General features: G+C 48.5%; 1 protein-coding gene across 5 annotated transcripts in view; it reads right to left on the bottom strand.

Moving 5' to 3' along the window:
- DNAAF1 (dynein axonemal assembly factor 1) overlaps positions 1–18,786 on the bottom strand; it is a 504,693-nt gene that overhangs the window by 62,831 nt on the left and 423,076 nt on the right. For all 5 annotated transcript variants that reach the window (XM_078669123.1, XM_078669125.1, XM_078669127.1 and 2 more), the window contains one exon: positions 7,450–7,809. In XM_078669123.1, coding sequence (XP_078525249.1) covers positions 7,450–7,809 — 360 coding nt within the window. The remainder of the gene's footprint in view (positions 1–7,449; positions 7,810–18,786) is intronic.

The raw sequence follows: 18,786 nt of genomic DNA, 5'->3' as shown, positions 1-18,786 counted from the left end.
GGGCCCCTCTCCTACATAATGGCGACCGCTGAGGGGGAGCGCGTCATACCTTGACCTCTGGTCCAAGGCCAGCAATCTCCCCAGCAGATCTGCCTTTAGCCGGACCTCTTCAGCACAGAGCCCTTCTCCGAGCAGGGTTTGATCCGGCAGCCCGTCCCTGAGCCACAGGTTTTCACCTTGCCTGCAGTCCGCTCTGCTTTTTGGGGTATTTTCCCCTTGTTCGTTTGTGAATTTGCTTTTGCTCATTTTTGCCCTGTGTGCTGTATATACTGTGTTGTTCTCATCTTTGCCCTGTGTGCTGTATTCACTTGTTTCTTTTCCCTGCGTTACTGGACATAATCTTCCCACCGCTGCTGCCCCTGCAGCCCTGACCCCGTTCAACCCCACTGCCACCTCCCTACAACTGCTCCCCCCTCCCCTACATAATGGCTACCACTGCGCGGTTGAACCGCTGGTGCGCCGAAGGCATGCCTAAAGCAAGTCCGTCTGCGCCCGTCCGTGACCTGACAGCGACTGATGCCAGCAACCCTAGCTCTCCTGGACCCTACTGCTACGACTCAACAACCCTCCACGCACTCAATCTCAGAACACTAGCCAACTGCTCAATATCCTCACCGAACACCACCCATGGGCAGTTCTCGTGCGGATGTATGTCAGTACAACATGATCTTTTAGATCGCGGTACTTGACAACGCTGCCATTACAACGCAAGTCGTTACAACGACTTGCGTTGGAGGGCGCGGGTTGTGGAATATTATAATTTTATATTCCAACACCAGTCCACGTAACAGTAGGGAAGGTATTGGAATTTAAAATTACAATATTCCTTAACCAACAGCATCATCCAGCGCAAGTCGTAGTAATGACTTGCGTTGTAATGGCAGCATTGTTAAGGTAGTGCGGTGTAAACACCGCGTTATAAACGATGTTCCCTTTATCTTGCAGACCCTGCCGCAGATCCTTCACCATCGACAAAGCTCCCACGACTGAAGAAGGCCCGCCTGACGCACACTCCACCGAAACCCTGACTTGTATCTTTCTCAACCTATGCCCCCTGCACTGACACGTCGTAGAAATCTGGGACTTGATCGACGCCCTCTCGCCCGACGTCACCGTCTTCAAGGAAATCTGAACAAATGCCACATCGGGCCCCGACATTGCCACCGCCATCCCCGAGAGCTACAAGATCCAGAGAAAGGACCACCCGCACCGCCCAGGAGGAGGACTTGCCATCGCACACAAGACCCCCCTTTGACGCTCCACATCCAGCATGAGTGACCCTCACTCCAACACAGAACACCTCCACTTCCAAATCCAGACCAGCCCCAGGACCACGCTACGCGGCACCCTCATCTACAGACCACCAAGACCTCGCAACCAGCCCGCATATACCATCACTGAGCTCGCCGCACCCCGCGCCATCACCTCCATAGACTACATCCTACTCGAGGACCTGAACTTCCACCTAGACAACTGCAATGACCCCAACTCCACCACTCTCCTCGACAACCTCGCAAACCTAAGACTGAAGCAGCTTGTCAACTCGCCCACCCACAGAGCGGGTCACACCCTCGACCCCATCTTCGCGGGAGGAGCAATCATCCGCTTCAGCCACACCACCCAGCCCCTATGGACGGACCACCACTGTGACCACTTCACCTTCAACACTACCACCGCACTCGCGCCGGCTCCACGCCCGCCACAACGGAACTAGAGCAAGGTCACACAGGAACACCTCAACACCACCCTCCGTCAAAACCCCACCAGCAACATGACCGACACCAACTCTGCAGCCAGGGAATTTCACCACGGGGTCCCCTGCTGTGCCCGACAAGCTTGCACCCCTCAGCCTCCCTGTCAAACAGCTCCCTCCAAAGGCCGCCTGGTTCACCACAGAACTTCAGAAGCCAAAATCTCATGCAGTTGCCTAGAGAAAACCTGGCGAAACGAGAAATACTACCAGTGCATATGGGACACCAAACGGACCTTCATAAGAGACAAAGTCCAGACCAACGCGACCAACGCCAAGGAACTGTTCAACGTCATTCAGCAGTTCGCAAAACCCACCTGCAAGGCCACGGACGTCACACCTTCCCAGGACCTCTGCCACAAGTTCAGCTCCTACTTCCAACTGAAGATCATGGTCCTCTACAACAACTTCAGTGAACCGACACCGGACACCACCCCCCTACCCACTGCCGCCGATAAGTCGACCATCACATCCTGGAATCCCGCTACCGTCAAACTCATCACCGCAACCATGGTGAAAACTCACTCAGGAGCACCAATGGACCCCTGTCCACCGCACATATTCCACAATGCCGCCGCTGCCATCGCACCCGAACTAGGATGGACCATCAACGCCTCCCTCAGATCCGGCATCCGGCCAGACAACTAGAAAAGGGCGGAAATGAAACCCCTCCTCAAGAAACCAAAGGCTGACCCAACGGACCTGAAGAACTACCAGCCCATCTTTCTCCTCCCCTTTGTGGCCAAAGTCACTGGGAGACTCATAAACGCCCAGCTGACCGCCTTCATCGAAGAGAACTCCGTCCTAGACGCCTCCCAGTCTGAATTCTGAAGCAACCACAGCACCGAGACCACCCTCTTCGCCGCCACTGACGACATCTGCATGCTACTCGACCAGGGACACACTGCGGCCCTCATCCTTCTAGACCTCTCCACAGCCTTCGACACCGTTCCACATCGCACGCTTGCAGCCAGACTTCATGAAGCGCGGATACAAGGAGCCGCCCTCGACTGGATCCCTTCCTCTCCAAACCCACAGAAATGAACTGCGGAGTACCCCAGGGATCATCACTCAGGCCCACGCTCTTCAACATCTACTTGTCCCCCCTTGCCGCCATTATCAGACAGCATGGGCTCAGCATCGTATCCTACTTCGATGGCACCCAGCTTATCCTCTCACTCACGAAGAATCCTGAGGACACCAGACTCTGCTTCCAGGAAGGAATAAAGAATGTGGCAGCCTGGATGAAAGACAGCTGCCTGAAGCTCAACTCAGAGAAGACCGGGGTCCTCATCCTTGGACCCTGCACCTCCGCCTGGAACAACACCTGGCGGCCCTCCGCCCTCGGGAATTCACCCACCCCTACAGACCACGCTCGAATCATCTGCATCATCCTTGGTTCCTCCATCTCCATGAACCGCCAGATCAACGCCGTCACTTCCACTAGTTTCAACTGCCTTCGCATCCTCTGTAAGACCTTCATATGGATCCCCCCCGACTGCAGAAGGACCATCACCCACGAGCTCATAACCAGCAGAGTGGACTATGGCAACGCCCTCTATGCCGGAATCATCAGAACTCTTCTACACAAACTCCAAACCATACAGGACGCCGCAGCCAGACTCGTCTTTGGGACACCGCACCACAAACACATGACCCAACACCTACATGGCCTTCACTGGCTCCCTGTTGAGAAGAGGGTCACCTTCAAACTCCTCACCCACGCCTACAAATCCCTCAACAACATCGGACCCAAATACCTCAACGAGAGAGTATCCTTCCAAGTACCCAAGAGGGACCTCCACTCCGCCGTCCTCACCCTGGCGATCCCCTGCATCCACAGAAACAGAACCGGCAGGAGAGCTTTCTCCTACATCGCAGCCAAGACCTGGAACGAACTCCCTGTGAACATCAGACGCTCCCCGACCCTGCACATATTCAGGAAGGACCTCAAAACCTGGATCTTCGACTGATCCGGAGTTGCTTCTGCCCCCTGCGCCTTGAGACTCTCACGGATGAGTAGTGTGCTTTATAAACCCCCAGATTGATTGATTGATTGTTGTCGACGGGATTGGCATTGACATCATCGAGATCTGCGTCAACCGAGTAGTTGCCCGGGGCGCTGATGGGCTCATCGTTGAAGGTCTTGTAGACAACGAAGTCATCAATGGTATCATCAATGACCAGCTCCACCTCCTCCCAGCAGGAGGTGGAGCCAGCATTGTGAAAGGCAGGCACAGCCCTATTCAGGCCCAGGTGCTATCCCCTCCCACCACTCAAGATGCAGATGTAGTCATTCAGCCTAGAGCTGACTCAGTCAGCCTCCTGGGGGCTCCCAGACCCTGCCAGTCTCAAACCAGACAGCCAATTCACAAACAGGCCAAGGCACACAGAAGGGTCAGACAAGAGAACAGCAACTTTCTAAAAGTGCTGTTCTCAAACACAGGATTTAAACACAACCGTTCCTAAAAGATGTATTATTAAATTCTGTGTTGGGGGATACCAAACTTTTATGTCCTATCTTGCTCCTATGGGAAGATATGCTGGTAGCCACTGTAGTCAGCATCCCCCATGATAGCCTATGGGGCAAGATAGCCTTACAATAGTGAAAAACGAAAATGGCTGTAATTCACTACCAGAGCATGTCACCTGCAAAGGTACATGCTCTACCTTTCACATACACTGCACCCTGCCCAGGGGGGTACCTTGGGCCTTACATAGGGGTGACCAATGTGTACAGAAAGGGAAGGGTTAGGCCTGGCCAGTGGGGACACTTCCAGGAGGACATGGCAGTTCACAGACTGCACACAGGCACTGCGGTGGCAGGCCTGAGACACCATTTTAGGGCTACTCATCTGGGTGGCACAATCAGTGTTGCAGGCCCACTAGTAGCATTTGTTATCACCAGCCCTGGCACACTCAGTGCACTTTACTAGGGACTTCTTGGTGACACAAATATACCAATCATGGATAGCCAATCTCAATAACAATTTACACAGGGAGCACTTGCACTTTGACACTGAACAGCAGTGGCAAAGTGCCCAAAGCATCTAAACCAGCAAAAACGAAATCCAGCACAGCATCAAAAATACAGGAGGTAGAGGCAAAAAGATAGGGGGAAACCACGCCAAAGATGCCAGGTCTAACACTGTCAGTAGTGAATCTTCTTCCAGCACCTGTGGTATCAGCAATGGTGCAGGTGTGGAAGGGACTGGTGCAGGTACTGGAGCCAGAGTGGAAGCCTATACCAGTGTTGGTACGGGGCCAGAGGTGGATCCCAAGGGGTCTGACAGCGCCATGGATAGATCCGCCTAAGGTGACCCAGCTGGTGGCCACTACGGATGAAAGCCTCTCATTCCTGCTTTGACTTCAGGTGCATGAGAGCACATTTGTTGCACAACTTCAAGTCGTGTCTTGAGCCCAGACACCAGAGACACACATTGTGTGGGTCTGTGACTGACATCTGTTTTCTGAAGTTGCGGTAAGGTTTGAAACCTGTAGTTTTGAGTAGGGACATTGCTCCCTAGCACACTGGACTTCACTTCTAGAAGTCGTTGGAGACCGAAGAAATTTTGAGTAGAGCTCTGATTCCAAGTTGAAAGATTTAGAAAGAAAGGAACTAATGTCAGCATACACTCTTTGCCCTGCCACTTCTGGGGCAGTACGGAACCAAGGCAGAACAGAACGGTGCCACCTAGCAAGTGCACAAGCACAACTGATGAAACGATTTTCAGATTCAGCCTAGAGCCTGGGGAATATTCTAAGGCGAGGAAAATGCATTTGAAGTATCCAATAGAAACATACGTTTGTGAGAATTCCTAACCTTTCAAGGCAAACCAAACCTTAGAACACCCTCTTCCAGCCCCTCAGTGCTCATGGCGGAGGAGTCCGATCTTGTAAAACCAATAATGCCTGCCAAGAAACACTTAGGTGCTTGGCAGGCATATAAAATGTAAATTTAGTAGTTACATATGTTTATGCACAAATTTACCTTTGTGAACCTGGCCCAAAGTATTTACCTATCACCCAACATTCTAGTATTGGAGCAGGAGCTAATGCTAGCCTGGCACTAGTGTTCTGAAAAAGGCATTTGTAATTTACTGAAGAAAATGTTTAAACCGTTTTAGTATAAATAGCTAATGCATGTACATACATTAACATACAACTAAACTATTAAAACTCAAGTCTCAGGCTTGTCCATATTAAACAAATGTTTTACAAGTGCTGCATGTGAAGAACACAGGTTTGAGGGCAAACTATATTGTTTATTGATATTGAAAACCTGGCATTTGGGGACAAAAATATAAGATCTTTGTAAAAGACTAGCTTTCATCTGCGGAAAAATGTTATTTGTTTGAATTGAAAAACAGACATGAGAGCCAAATTATAGAATTTTTCAGAGATCAACAAGTGATGTATCGGGCAAATTTAGTTTATTTACCAAAAAATGAAAAAGCATAAATGAGGGCAATATGATGTCTGGAGGACCTTATTTTTTATTTTTTGGGAAAAATTAAAAGCTCGTATTGTACAGCAAAAGGTTTTGGTAAAAATCTGTTTGTGCAATCAGAAATCCATAAAAAGCCTATATTCGAGTGAATTCACATACAGAACTGAAAACAAACACTGCTGATATAATTTGGTGCAAATGGGAACTTGCTATTATGCCGAGTAATCCAGGCCCTTTCCGATTCCATTAGTCATAGGACCAAAAATCTACGTGAAACGGGCTGAATCGGAAATTTAAAGGAAATTAACTTGAAGGGAGATGCTGTACACATTTTGTGAAATATTATGGTGCCATATCAAATTGCATACCTGAAAAACCGGTAGATTTGAGCTAATTTCATAAAGACATTGAGCTGCAAAATTAAAACCAATGCAAACTAATATTTATAAAGTTTTGTATTAGGTGAAACTCATCCTCAAAACATCCTATTGGGCACTAAGGACCACCAGGCACACCAAGGAAGGAAATATTGTTTTAGTTAATGACTGATCTTCACACCTGCCTGTAAAAATATATTTCAAAATAATACTGGAAAAAGCTCAATTTATTCCCGTTTCCAAATAGAAAACTATTTCTAGAAGACGTAATGGCCTTTTCCTTGGTGCAAAACACAGAAAAATGTGCACACGCTTAATATCCAGAATTTAAATAGCTGCCATTTAACTCAGGCAAGGGTTATGGTCAAACCGTCTCAACAAAACAATGTAAAGCATAGATAATATGGATTACATCACACAGAATGAACCTTGAAAGCTGAATGGTCATCTTCAAAGTCCAATTCCCAGACCACACACTACCACCTATCTGTCCTGAAAGCATAGCCTAGATCACGATGGGCCCAGTGATTCCCACGGCGACATTACTGTTACTATTTGAGTTGTATATCCCATTTTCGCCATTAATGGTACACATTATATACCTGGTAAGTTGTAAACCCTGTGCTACCCAAATTTCAATAGGTGCAATTTTAAAAGACTGATCGTGATCCGGTCCATAATTTGTTACAAATATGTTTATTCTCTCATCACTGTCCCTAAAAACAAGATCAAAGCTCAAAATTAAAACCCAGTTGCCCTTGGAACACTACTGTCAGTTACTTAAGGTGGTGGAGTACCTTGTTTAGCGTGCTGTACTTTAGTTAAATATATCGACATAATAAACTTATGGGGTATATAGCATATTTCTTTACCTTGTTCATCACGGCTTTCTTTAGCAATATATTTGTCAGTAGGACGCTCTTGTACGATTGTTTTTTTATTGTCTTCTGTACTGCATTGTTTTTCTTCCCAAACATACTGGATCTCTTGATGTGTTAAAGCGTCTCCCTGGAAACCTGACTTGGCCAAGATTTCCTGGTCAATCTGGATAGATTTGTGATCTTGATCAGAAATGATATGATCTCCCTGGGATCTTTCATTTGACTGCTCGTCTAATGCCTCCATAGTTTCGTTTACAAATTTCTGGATTTTTCTTTGTGTTTCCTGTTCCTCGATAGAGCGGGAATTGCCTTCTGCATCCTTAGTCACATCATCAATGGGTGGAACTTCTCCTGCAATAAACACAGTCATTATAAGAGGGAAGGGTTGGGAGAAGTGAAAAAGAAGCTATATTTCCTTTAAAAGTTGTAGCATTAACCTCTGATATACATAAAAGGCATTAATCAATACCCAATAAAATCGACCCTAACACGAGTGCATCAGAAAAATAGGCTTGCCTATAGAATAGTTTGACAGCCCTAAGCTCCCACACCCGTTCTGTAATTCTAGCCATCAACTGTCTTTCCCAACTTTTGCAGGTTATGACCAGATGCTAGAGAAATAGACAGGACGTTTATTTAATCTTTAAGTCAGACACACGAGGGGGCACCAGGGGGTCCCATTGCAGCACAGATCCCAGAGATTAATTGTTAATTTTTTTACAACTCAAAGAGACAACAAAACGACTCCCCATCAGTAATGTTGATTCAGTGAGATGCTATGTTCTGCAGATTGTTTATCCAGCTGCACAGTTGGACTGCTAGAACATTAGTTTAGGTGTTGCTTTCTGATGGGCTATTAATACTATTCTACAAAATTAATTAAAATATTTATACCCAGCTCCCATCGATGCTTGGAAGTGCCTCCTTCCTTCGTGTGCCTTCTCCCTCTGTACTGCTCCTGCCATGTACTGGTTAGTTAGTTATGGTTTGTCATTTTGTTGCCTCGTTTCTTTTCCTGCCTCATTAAGTAGGTCCTCCCTGGACCTACTTAATGAAGGCAGCAGCGTGGCCCCATCAAGCAGGTCCTTACCAGCTTCCCCTCGCTGCTTGGCAGTACCGCCTTCCTTCATGTGCCTCTTCCTTCTGTACTGTTGCTAGGGCTGCTGCTCGTTAGTCCCGGTCAACCAGTCCCCTCTCAGAGGACTTACTTAATGGAGGCCGTAGTGCATCCCCATTGACCAGGTCTTTACCAGCTCTCCTTTGCTGCTCGTCAGTGCCTCCTTCCTCCATGTACCACCTCCCTCCATATTCCTGCGAGGGCTGCTCCTGCCCTGTACTGATTAGTCCCTGTCAACCAGTTTTAGTTTTCTCTTGCTGTTATTTTGCCTTGTTTCTTTTCCTGTTCTCTGCAAGCCTAGCAGCCCACTTGGTGCTGTTCACGCTTCCCGCCACCCGTTGCCCGCCTGCCCTCTGCCCCTCCCAGGACCCACTTAATCGAGGCCACAGCATGGCCACAAAGCAACCGCACGCAGCAGGCACTCAAAAGGCGAGCTTGTCTGCACCTGTCCGTGCCCGGCCATGGTCAGCGCCAGGAACCATGGATCTCCCACCATCCTCCGCTAATCAAGGACCAAGCTCAGAGCACTGAACTTCAGACCCCACAACAAGAACTGCTTCCCCACCTCTCCACGCTCTACAGCAGGACCTTTCGCCTGCCACCTCTGCCAGTTCTCCAGCACTGACACTCCAGTGTACCCAGACGCCACCACCTAACCCAATTTGACTGTGCCCGAACAACTCCACTGCCTTCTGCTTAGCACCTGACCCCTCTGCAAACACGCGACCAAGATATGGGACACTATCACCACCCTCACCCCCAACAAAATCTTCCTCACGAGACCTGGTTCATCTCTGCCTCTGCACCTGACATCGCCACGGCCATGCCCCTCGGCTACAAGATTGTTCACCGGGACCGCATCAACAAACCCAGAGGCGAAATTGCTATCATCCACTTCACCACCACTATGGATGACAACAACACAATCATGGAACACCTCAACTTCCAGTTCTGAATAGACAGCTAAACCACAATCAGAGGCACCCTCCCGTATAGACCTCCAGGACTCCGCCCTGGCTTTTGTGACACCATCCCCAAATTCATCACCCCCTAAGCCATCAACACTGAACATTGCATTTTCCTCAGATACCTCAATTTCCACCTTGACGACCCCAAAGAGATCAACACAGTCAACCTTCTGGACAGCATGAAGAACAATTGTAACTTACCTCTAAACAGGTGGTTCTCCAGTATTGGTGTCTTTGATAGATTCACATGCTTGAATATTCCCCATCGTCGGAGTGGGAGTCCCACGGTAAATAAAATAGCAATAACATACTAATAATATGTATATGTAAAACATAACACATAAAATACCAATTAGAAAAAAGGCAGTAAATGCCTAGACATAATTCCACATAGGAATACATGAAGAGAGAAAAAACACTTGTAGTCTATTCCTGTCATTATGTTGGTCCAAACTGTAGCCAATCAGGCGCCAGCAGCCCTCTAGAACCTTCTTCTCAGAGATCAGTACCTCAGATTTTCGTAGCACAAGAGTGACCATATAGTCTATGAGGAGAAGAGAGACTCTGCGGGGAGGTGGGCGGCTCGCATGTGAATCTATGAAAGACACCAATACTGGAGAACCACCTGTTTACAGCTAAGTAACAATTGTTCTTCTCCAGTATTAGGGTGTCTTTCATAGATTCACATGCTTGAATATAGAATAGAAAGCAGTAATAGCCGAAAAAGGCTTCCATAGTCATGATACACATGCACAGACTTATAAGACCAAAATATATATAGTCATGCAATTCATAACAGTAAAATGGTAAACCATAATGGAGGAGGGAAACTGAGGCTCACCTTATTGAAAAAGATTGCGAAGCACAGCCTGTCCCACTGCAGTATCTGCTTCGTTGATGGCACCCAGCCAGTAGTGTTTCATAAACTTGTGCCTGCTGGACCATGTGGCTGCTCTGCAAATCTGATGCAGCGGCACACCGGCGAACAGGGCAGTTGAAGACGACATCACCCTGGTGGAATGGGCCCTCACTGAAGACTGTAGAGGTTTGCCTGCCTTTTGATGGCAGAAAGCAATGGCAGAGGAAACCCAACGAGCAATAGTAGGTTTGGTAACTGGACGCCCTTTGCGGAAGCGTCCATAAGCTATGAACAGTTGATCAGATTTGCGAAAAGGGGCAGTTCTGCTGATATAGAACTTTAAGCACCTTTTAATGTCCAAGGAGTGTAATCGCTGCTCCGCTGGGGACTGTGGGTTAGCAAAGAAAGTCTTTAAGAAAACAGGTTCGTTGATGTGGAAATCCGAAGGCACCTTAGGCAAGAAGGTAGGATTAGTGCGAAGCACTACACAGTCCGGCTGAAATTGAAGAAAAGGAGGCTTTATAGTGAAGGCATGAATATCACTTACGCGACGTGATGATGTCAGCGCAAGGAGAAGAGCAACCTTCCAAGTGAGAAACTTCAAGTCTGCCTTGTGTATAGGTTCGAATGGTGCCTTAATGAGTTGTGCTGACACGATGTTAAGGCGCCAAGTAGGAGGAGGGCGCTGGACCGGTGGGAATTTTCGGAACAATCCTTTAAAGAATTGACGTATCATCCTGGAAGAACAGAGTGAGGTGGAGCCATCCTGGCGGAAGTGGGAAATTGCAGCCAGAAAAACTTTCAAAGTTGAATGTGAAAGTCCGGACTGAGCCAGTTGCAAAAAGAACGGGAGGAGCTGTGCAGGCGTGGAACGAATGGGATGGACACCAACAGCCGCGCACCAATGGCAGAATCTCTTCCATTTAAGTTTGTAGGTTTACACAGTTGACGGAGCTCTGGCCTGAGCGAGAATGTCTCTACAGTCTGGCGGGATGGCTAGATGGGCAAATTCAAGGTGCTCAGGTTTCAGGCTGACAAATTCAGAGAGGAGGGGTCCGGATGGCAAATCTGACCCTTGTCCATCGTGAGGAGGTCCACCAGAGGATGAAGAAGGATGGGCTTGCACTGGGATAGAAGAAGCAGCTCCGAGAACCATGCCTGACGAGGCCATCAGGGAGCAATCAGAAGAATGTGGCAAGGGTGTCTCCGCATCTTCCACAATACTCGAGGCACCAGAGGGATTGGAGGAAAAGCGTACGCAAACAGATTGCACCAATTCATCAAAAGGACATTGCCCTGTGACCCTCGGTGGGGATGCCAGCTTGCATAAGATGGGCATTTCCGGTTCTCTGGTGTGGCAAAGAGATCCAGCGATGGACGGCCCCAATGCCGAAAAATCAACTCGAGTGTTGGTTGATGTAACTCCCACTCGTGGGTCGATGACGTGGACCTGCTGAGGGAATCCGCTAGGATGTTGGAGACACCCGGAAGATGAACTGCGGTGAGAGTGACGTGGTGACTTAGAGCCCAGTCCCAGATCGATTGTGCCAGTTGAGACAAGATCGGAGATTTTGTTCCGCCCTGCTTGTTTATATAATGCATGCTGGTTGTGTTGTCTGTCTGAATAAGGACTGACTCCCCTTGGATCAATAGATGGAATGACTTGAGCGCTAGACAAATGGCCATCAACTCCAGCCTGTTGATGTGCCAGGCTCTCTGAGGCAGAGACCACTTGCCCTTTATGGACAGGCCTTGAAGGTGCGCACCCCATCCTTCCAACGAGGCATCCGTCGTTAGAGTAAGTTCCGGAGTGATGGAGAGGAACGAAGTCCCTGCCGAAAGATTGGATGGCTGCGCCCACCATTTGAGAGCCGCTCTCATGCGAGCGGTGACACAGACTATGTCGTTGAAGGAACCAGTGACCTGACGCCACTGTCCATCCAATTCCTCTTGAATGGGGCGTGTCCGTAGTCTGCAATTTGGGATCAGTGCAATGCACGATGACGCCATCCCTAGAAATGACTTTAAGAGTCGGACTGAAACGGACTGTTTTGTCTGTAGAAGAGACACTAATTGAAGAATCTTTTGTTGACGCTCCTGAGACACAAATGCTTTTGCAAGAGTTGTATGCAACGCGGCTCCTAGAAAATTCTTGCAGGGAGCTGGATGTAATTGGGACTTTACGGTATTGATGGAAAGTCTGAGGGAGCGAAATACCTCCTGACAAAGGCGTGTGTCCTGAAGCAGCTGTGTGCGAGACTGTGATTTTAGGAGACAGTCGTCCAGGTATGGAAAAATTTGGACACCCTGAAGACGCAGATAAGCTACGACAAGAGCTAATACCTTTGTAAAGACTCGAGGGGCTGATCGTAGGCTGAAAAGTAGTACTTTGAACTGGAAGTCCCTCCGTCCCACGCGGAAACGCAGTACTTCCGATGTCGCGGAAGAATAGGGACATGGAAGTAGGCGTCCTGGAGGTCGATGGTTGCCATGAAATCTCCTATTGAGAGTAAGCGTAATATCTCCACTAGCGTTACCATGCGGAAGGATTGGCACTTGAGATACTTGTTGAGTGCCCGCAAGTCCAATATCGTCCGCCAATCCCCTGTCTTCTTGATGATAATGAAAAAACGGGAATAAAATCCCTTCCCCCTTTGAGACTTTGGTACCACTTCGACGGCACCCTACTGTATCATTAGGCGGACTTGATGGAAGAGTTTTTTAATGTGGGCTGGTGGTGGGCCGGAAGGTGGAGTGGGAGGAGGAAGTTTGATGAACTCTAAAGCATGGCCTTTCTCTACAATGTCCAGAACCCAACGGTCCGAAGTGATGGAGGACCATTGAGAACAGAACAGGGAGATTCGACCTCCAACTCTTTGGGGAAATGGCAAGTCATTGTCTCTTGGGAGCAGATCCTCTGTTAGAAGATTTCCCCCTATAGGTCTTAGAAGACTGCTGACGGGAAGACTGTTGCTGGTTATTGGAGTAGCGTTGGTTGCCTTGGTTGTAGGAGCGATATTGATTGCTTCCTCCTCGAAAAGTTGAAGAGGTACCGCGTCCACGTGCACCCCGAAAGGGCTGTTTCCGAAATTGTAAATTTCCTAAAGAGCGAGCAGTGTCAGTATCTTTTTTGATGGATTGTAATGCCTCATCAACATGTGCTCCAAAAAGTGACTCGACGTCATACGGCATATCCAGTATCTTCGCCTGCACCTCTTGGCGAAAGGATGTGGAGCGTAACCAACCTTGCCTGCGTAGAACAGCCGCTCCAGCGAGCTGCTGTAAACCAGTACAGACAATATCAATGGCACAGTCAATAATCTCCTACGATGTTCTGTCTCCTTCTTGGAAAAGTTGCAAGGCTTCCGCCTTTGAAGCGTTTGGAACCAAAGCCACAAAAGCAGACATGTCTGCCCACATCTGGGGGTCGTATTGCCCCAAAATAGCCAAAGCATTGGCCGCTCTCACTGTGGTGGAGGCCATCGTGGAAAATTTGTGGCCTATAGCATCCAGGCGACGACCGTCGCGATCTGGTGGGGCAGTAACAGTAGACGCAGGGTTCCGAGAACGGCGCTGAGCTGCTTGCGTAACCACCGAATCCGGTTTCGGCTGTCCAATAAGGCACGCTGGTGTGCCAACAGGCGCCTTATATTTTTTTTCCAATCGGGGCATCTGTGCCGGTAGTGAATTTGAGGTCTGCATCAACTTCACCCCTTCAGCCAAGATAAAGTAAATAATGGGAACAGTATGGACTTGTTTGAATGGTTGATTTTTAAAATCATAGAGGAAGCAATCCTCTTCCCTCTGGACTCTTGGCAACTTGAAGCGTTGAGCCGCCCTATCCATCAGCTGATGGAAACTCGCAATGTCCACAGGAGGAGAAACTCCTGGCGTTACCGGAGAGGGAGACGGTGTCTGAACTTGATAATTATCCCACTCCGCCATATCCTCATCATCATCTCGAACCTCACCATCTTCGCGGTCCGGAGTAATCTCATCTTCGTTGTCGTCATACACAGTCATGTGTATCCAAACTGACGTTTGTATTTGAGGAGAAGAAGTTGGCAGAGGCAACAGAGGAGCCGCAGCAGGCACTGCAACAGGCGTCAGAACAGAAGGAACCGCAGGTACCTGTGGAGATGGCGGGAAACGCCAATTATAGTCGTCCAACATATGCTGGAGATTAGAGATGAGCGACAAAGGCACCGTCGCAGTAGGAACTTGAACAGGCGTTTCCTCCTGCTGGAAATATTGGTCCTCATCATCATTGCTATAATCCTGGCACTTGATGACCAAATCAGATGGACTACGTGCCGCTCTAAAAGACTTGCCTACATCTTCCTCCGAGTCCTGATCCGAGTCCGTGGCAAACAAGGGCGAGGGTGGCTGTGGATCACTGGTGATAGAAATCTGGTCAATAGGCACTTTGCGGCGTTGGTGAAGTGGGTCGACGGTGGCAGACCCAGTGGATGACAGTGGCAGCAAAGGCAGAGATGCAAACGCGGAAGAAGTCGTCGGTGGAGCTGACGACGACGATGGAGTTGCTGGAACCACACTGGAAGAATCCATCGTCGAAGGTTCCGTCGTCGACGGCAATGGCGCCATCGACAGAGCTTTCGTCGACAGAGTCGACGAAGAAGATGACTTCTTTTTCGTCGATGGAGCGGTCGTCGACGGAGCGGTCATCGACGGAGTGGTCGTCGACGGAGCGGTCGTCGACGGAGTGGCCGTCGACGGGGCGGTCGTCGACGGAGCTGTTTTCTTAACACTCTTCGTCGACGATGATTTGGTCGTCGACGGCGGAGTTTTCTTCGAATGACAGATGTCACAGTCTTGAAACTGAGGGTTACCTTCGTCGACGACGATGACGTCAACGAAACAGTCGTCGACGATCCTGAAGCAGACGTGGTTGTCACTGTCGCCGTCGACGAGCCGGAGACGGCACATCTCGTCGTCGGGACGACCGTCGAAACTCCCGTCGACGATGAACCATGTTTTTTCACAGAAACATGAGTGGAAGATGCAGCAGACGCCTGAGAGCCAGGTCTCGTCTGCGTGGAAGTAGTAGGTAAAGGTGAAGATACCGCAGGGGCCATAGAGAGTGACATCTTCTTCTTCTTAAGGAATGGGGAAAGCAACTCCTGCACACTACTACGTTTAGAAGCTGCTTGGGAACGACCAGAAATGAGACTTTCGGCATCAGAAAGTACAATATCCTTGTCCTTAAGTCTCTGAAGCCACAGTAGAAGACGGCCTTCCCTGTCCTTTAAAGTCTTTGTGGAAAAAGTTCTACAGAACTTACATTTACCCACATCATGGTCGGGGTAAAGACAGTAAATACACTTACTGTGAGGATCTTCTGAATAAAGGCGTAGCTTTCCACAAGAAGAGCAAGGTCTAAAAAGAGACTTCTTACTTGAAGACATGTTGAGAACACAGGAAAAACCTGAAGAAGTAGAGAAAAATGAGCAGAGCTCAGGGAGACTCCCTTTCACACGACGTGTGGTAGAATATCTGAGGTACTGAGCTCTGAGGAGAAGGTCCTAGAGGGCTGCTGGCGCCTGATTGGCTACAGTTTGGACCAACATAATGACAGGAATAGACTACAAGTGTTTTTTCTCTCTTCATGTATTCCTATGTGGAATTATGTCTAGGTATTTACTGCCTTTTTTCTAATAGGTATTTTATGTGTTATGTTTTACATATACATATTATTAGTATGTTAATTCTATTTTATTTACCGTGGGACTCCCACTTCGACGACGGGGAATATTCAAGCATGTGAATCTATGAAAGACACCCTAATACTGGAGAACAACATCGGCCTAACCAGATAGTTACCGACCCCACGCACATCGCAGGACACACGCTAGATCCTATCTTCACTGCCAGCAACAGAGTCAAATAAAGCCACACCAAGAGCTCACCGGGACAAACCACGCAATCAACCACTTCATCTAAACACCAGCCCCAGCCAAGCCACCAGACCAGTCAGCACCACTCACCGCAGCTGCAACAAATTATCAGAGATGGCACACAGCCTAGGAGCCCACAGACTAGAAAACCTTCCACAATTAACCGGTAACACAGGCTCCTGAAAGACATCAGAAAAAATGCCTCAGCCAACTGAATGGCAGTTCAGGCTGGACTGTTACCATGGGGAGCAGGGTCAAGACTAAAGTGCATATGGCTAGTTCTTAACTGAAGTGGTGTAGTATGCAAAAAAATGATGGATTTAATCCAGATCCGTGACTGGGGGTGAATGTTTGATTTGTTCAACATTACGTCCATCATCTATTCTTTTTGCATTTGTTGCCCTAAGTGGGAAGGGTACGCCCAGACGTGGGTCCTGGGCTTGCTATGTCACTGGATTCAAGCTAGCCTGATGATGGGTGATACCCTGAAACCGGTCCCAGAATACTTGTTTCTGGTTCAGGGAGCACCTGGCCTGGCAGTTCGGGCTGGACTGTACCAAAGGGGAGCAGGCTCAAGGCTGAATTGCATATGACTAAGTCTAAACTGAAATTGCATGGCATGCAGAAAACCGATCGATTTAACTCAGATATGTGACTGGGGGTGAATGATTGATTTGTTCAGCAATCCATCCATCCTCCGTTACTTTTGCATTTGTTGCCCTAAGTGGGAAAGGTATGCCCAAACGTAGGTCCTATGCTTGCCACTCCATTGGACTCAAGATAGCCTGGCTGAAGAGGGGTGATATAATGAAACCGGTCCCAGGATGCTTGTTCCTGGTTCAGAGAAGACCTGACCTGTCAGTTTGGGCTGGACTCTTCCCAAGGGAAGCAGAGTCAAGACTGAATTGCATATGGCTAGATCTAAACTGGAATGGCATGGCGTGCAAAAAAGATGGATTTAACCCAGATCTGTGACGGGGGGGTGAATGTTTGATTTGTTCAGCATTCGGTCTATCATCTGAATTTTTGCATTTGTCGCCCTAAGTGAGATAGGTATGCTCAGACGTGGTCCCATGCTCGCTACGCTACTAGATTCAAGCTAGCCTGGCTGATTGATGCTTGTTTCTGGTCCAGGGCGGATCTGGCCTGACATTTTGGGCTGCACTTTTCCCATAGGGAACAGGGTCAAGTTTGAATTGCATATTTCTAGGTCTAAACTAGAATGCTATGGTGTGCAAAAAAAATAAATGGATTTAACCCAAATCTGTAACTTGGGGTGAATGGTGGATTTGTTCAGCATTCCATCCATCATCTGTTCTTTTTGCACCCACATCAAAGCCAGCTTCTGCCACAGCAAAGAACTCAACAGCATTGTCAAGGAGTTCTCCAACCCATCAGCAACTGAAAACATCAACACCTCTTCCAAGTGACTCCATAGCTGACTTCTCGCATGACAAGATATCCACCATCTACAGGACCTTCAAAACCCAACCTGCTGCTGACAACACCCTCAGCTTCCTAGACCCCACAGGCGCCTGTGCCATCAACATTATCACCATCTGGAACCAGCTCACCATGCAGAACACCACCGACATCAAGCACTTTATCCACTCTGGATCTCCCATGGACCCCTGCCCACACCACCTGTCCACCTTCAGCAACAACACCATCAGCAGCTAGCTCACAGACATCTTCAACACATCCATCACCTCAGACACCTACCTTGAGGATTGGAAACATGCCGAGGTCAAACCTCACCTTGAGAAACCTTCCACCAACCACAACACGCTCAAAAACTACTGACTGATCTCCCTGCTCCCCTTGTCTGCCAAAGTCCTCAAAAAGGCAATCAACAAGCAACTCACAGAATACCTAGAAAATAAAGATATTCTGGATGCATCCCAATCGAGATTCTGCTCCAACCACAGCACCGAAACTGCCCTGATCACTGCCACGGATGACATTAGAACCCTCCTTGACCTGGGAGACTCAGCCACCCTGATACTCCTCAACCTCTCGGCAGCATTCAACACTGTATTCCATAACACCCTGATCAAGAGGCTTCATTAGATCGGCATCCAAGACGACATCCACAAATGGATCTCATCTTTCCTCCCAAGAAGAACTCAGAGGGTTCTCCTCCCTCCCTTCACCTCGGAACCTAAGAGCATCACCTGTGGTATCCAGCAAGGCCAATTCTTCAACTGATCCTTTCTAACACTTACATGACCCTCATGGCCAACATCGTCAGAAACCACAGACTGAACATCATCTTCAACATGGACGACACCCAGCTCATCCTCTCGCTATCCAAAGACCCCTCCACCACCAAGGTCAATTTTCATCTCTGCATGATCATTGTCGCCAACTGGATGCAAGAAAACTGCCTCAGACTCAACACAGAGAAGATGGAAGTCCTGATCTCTGGGAACACAACGTCGATCTGGATCCGACCGCCAGGCCTCCAAC

The sequence above is a fragment of the Lissotriton helveticus genome, chromosome 12 (assembly GCF_964261635.1).
Source record: "Lissotriton helveticus chromosome 12, aLisHel1.1, whole genome shotgun sequence".
Lineage (NCBI taxonomy): Eukaryota > Metazoa > Chordata > Amphibia > Caudata > Salamandridae > Lissotriton > Lissotriton helveticus.
The sequence above is the reverse complement of the archived record's forward strand: the minus strand, read 5'-3'. Positions and strand labels throughout refer to the sequence as shown.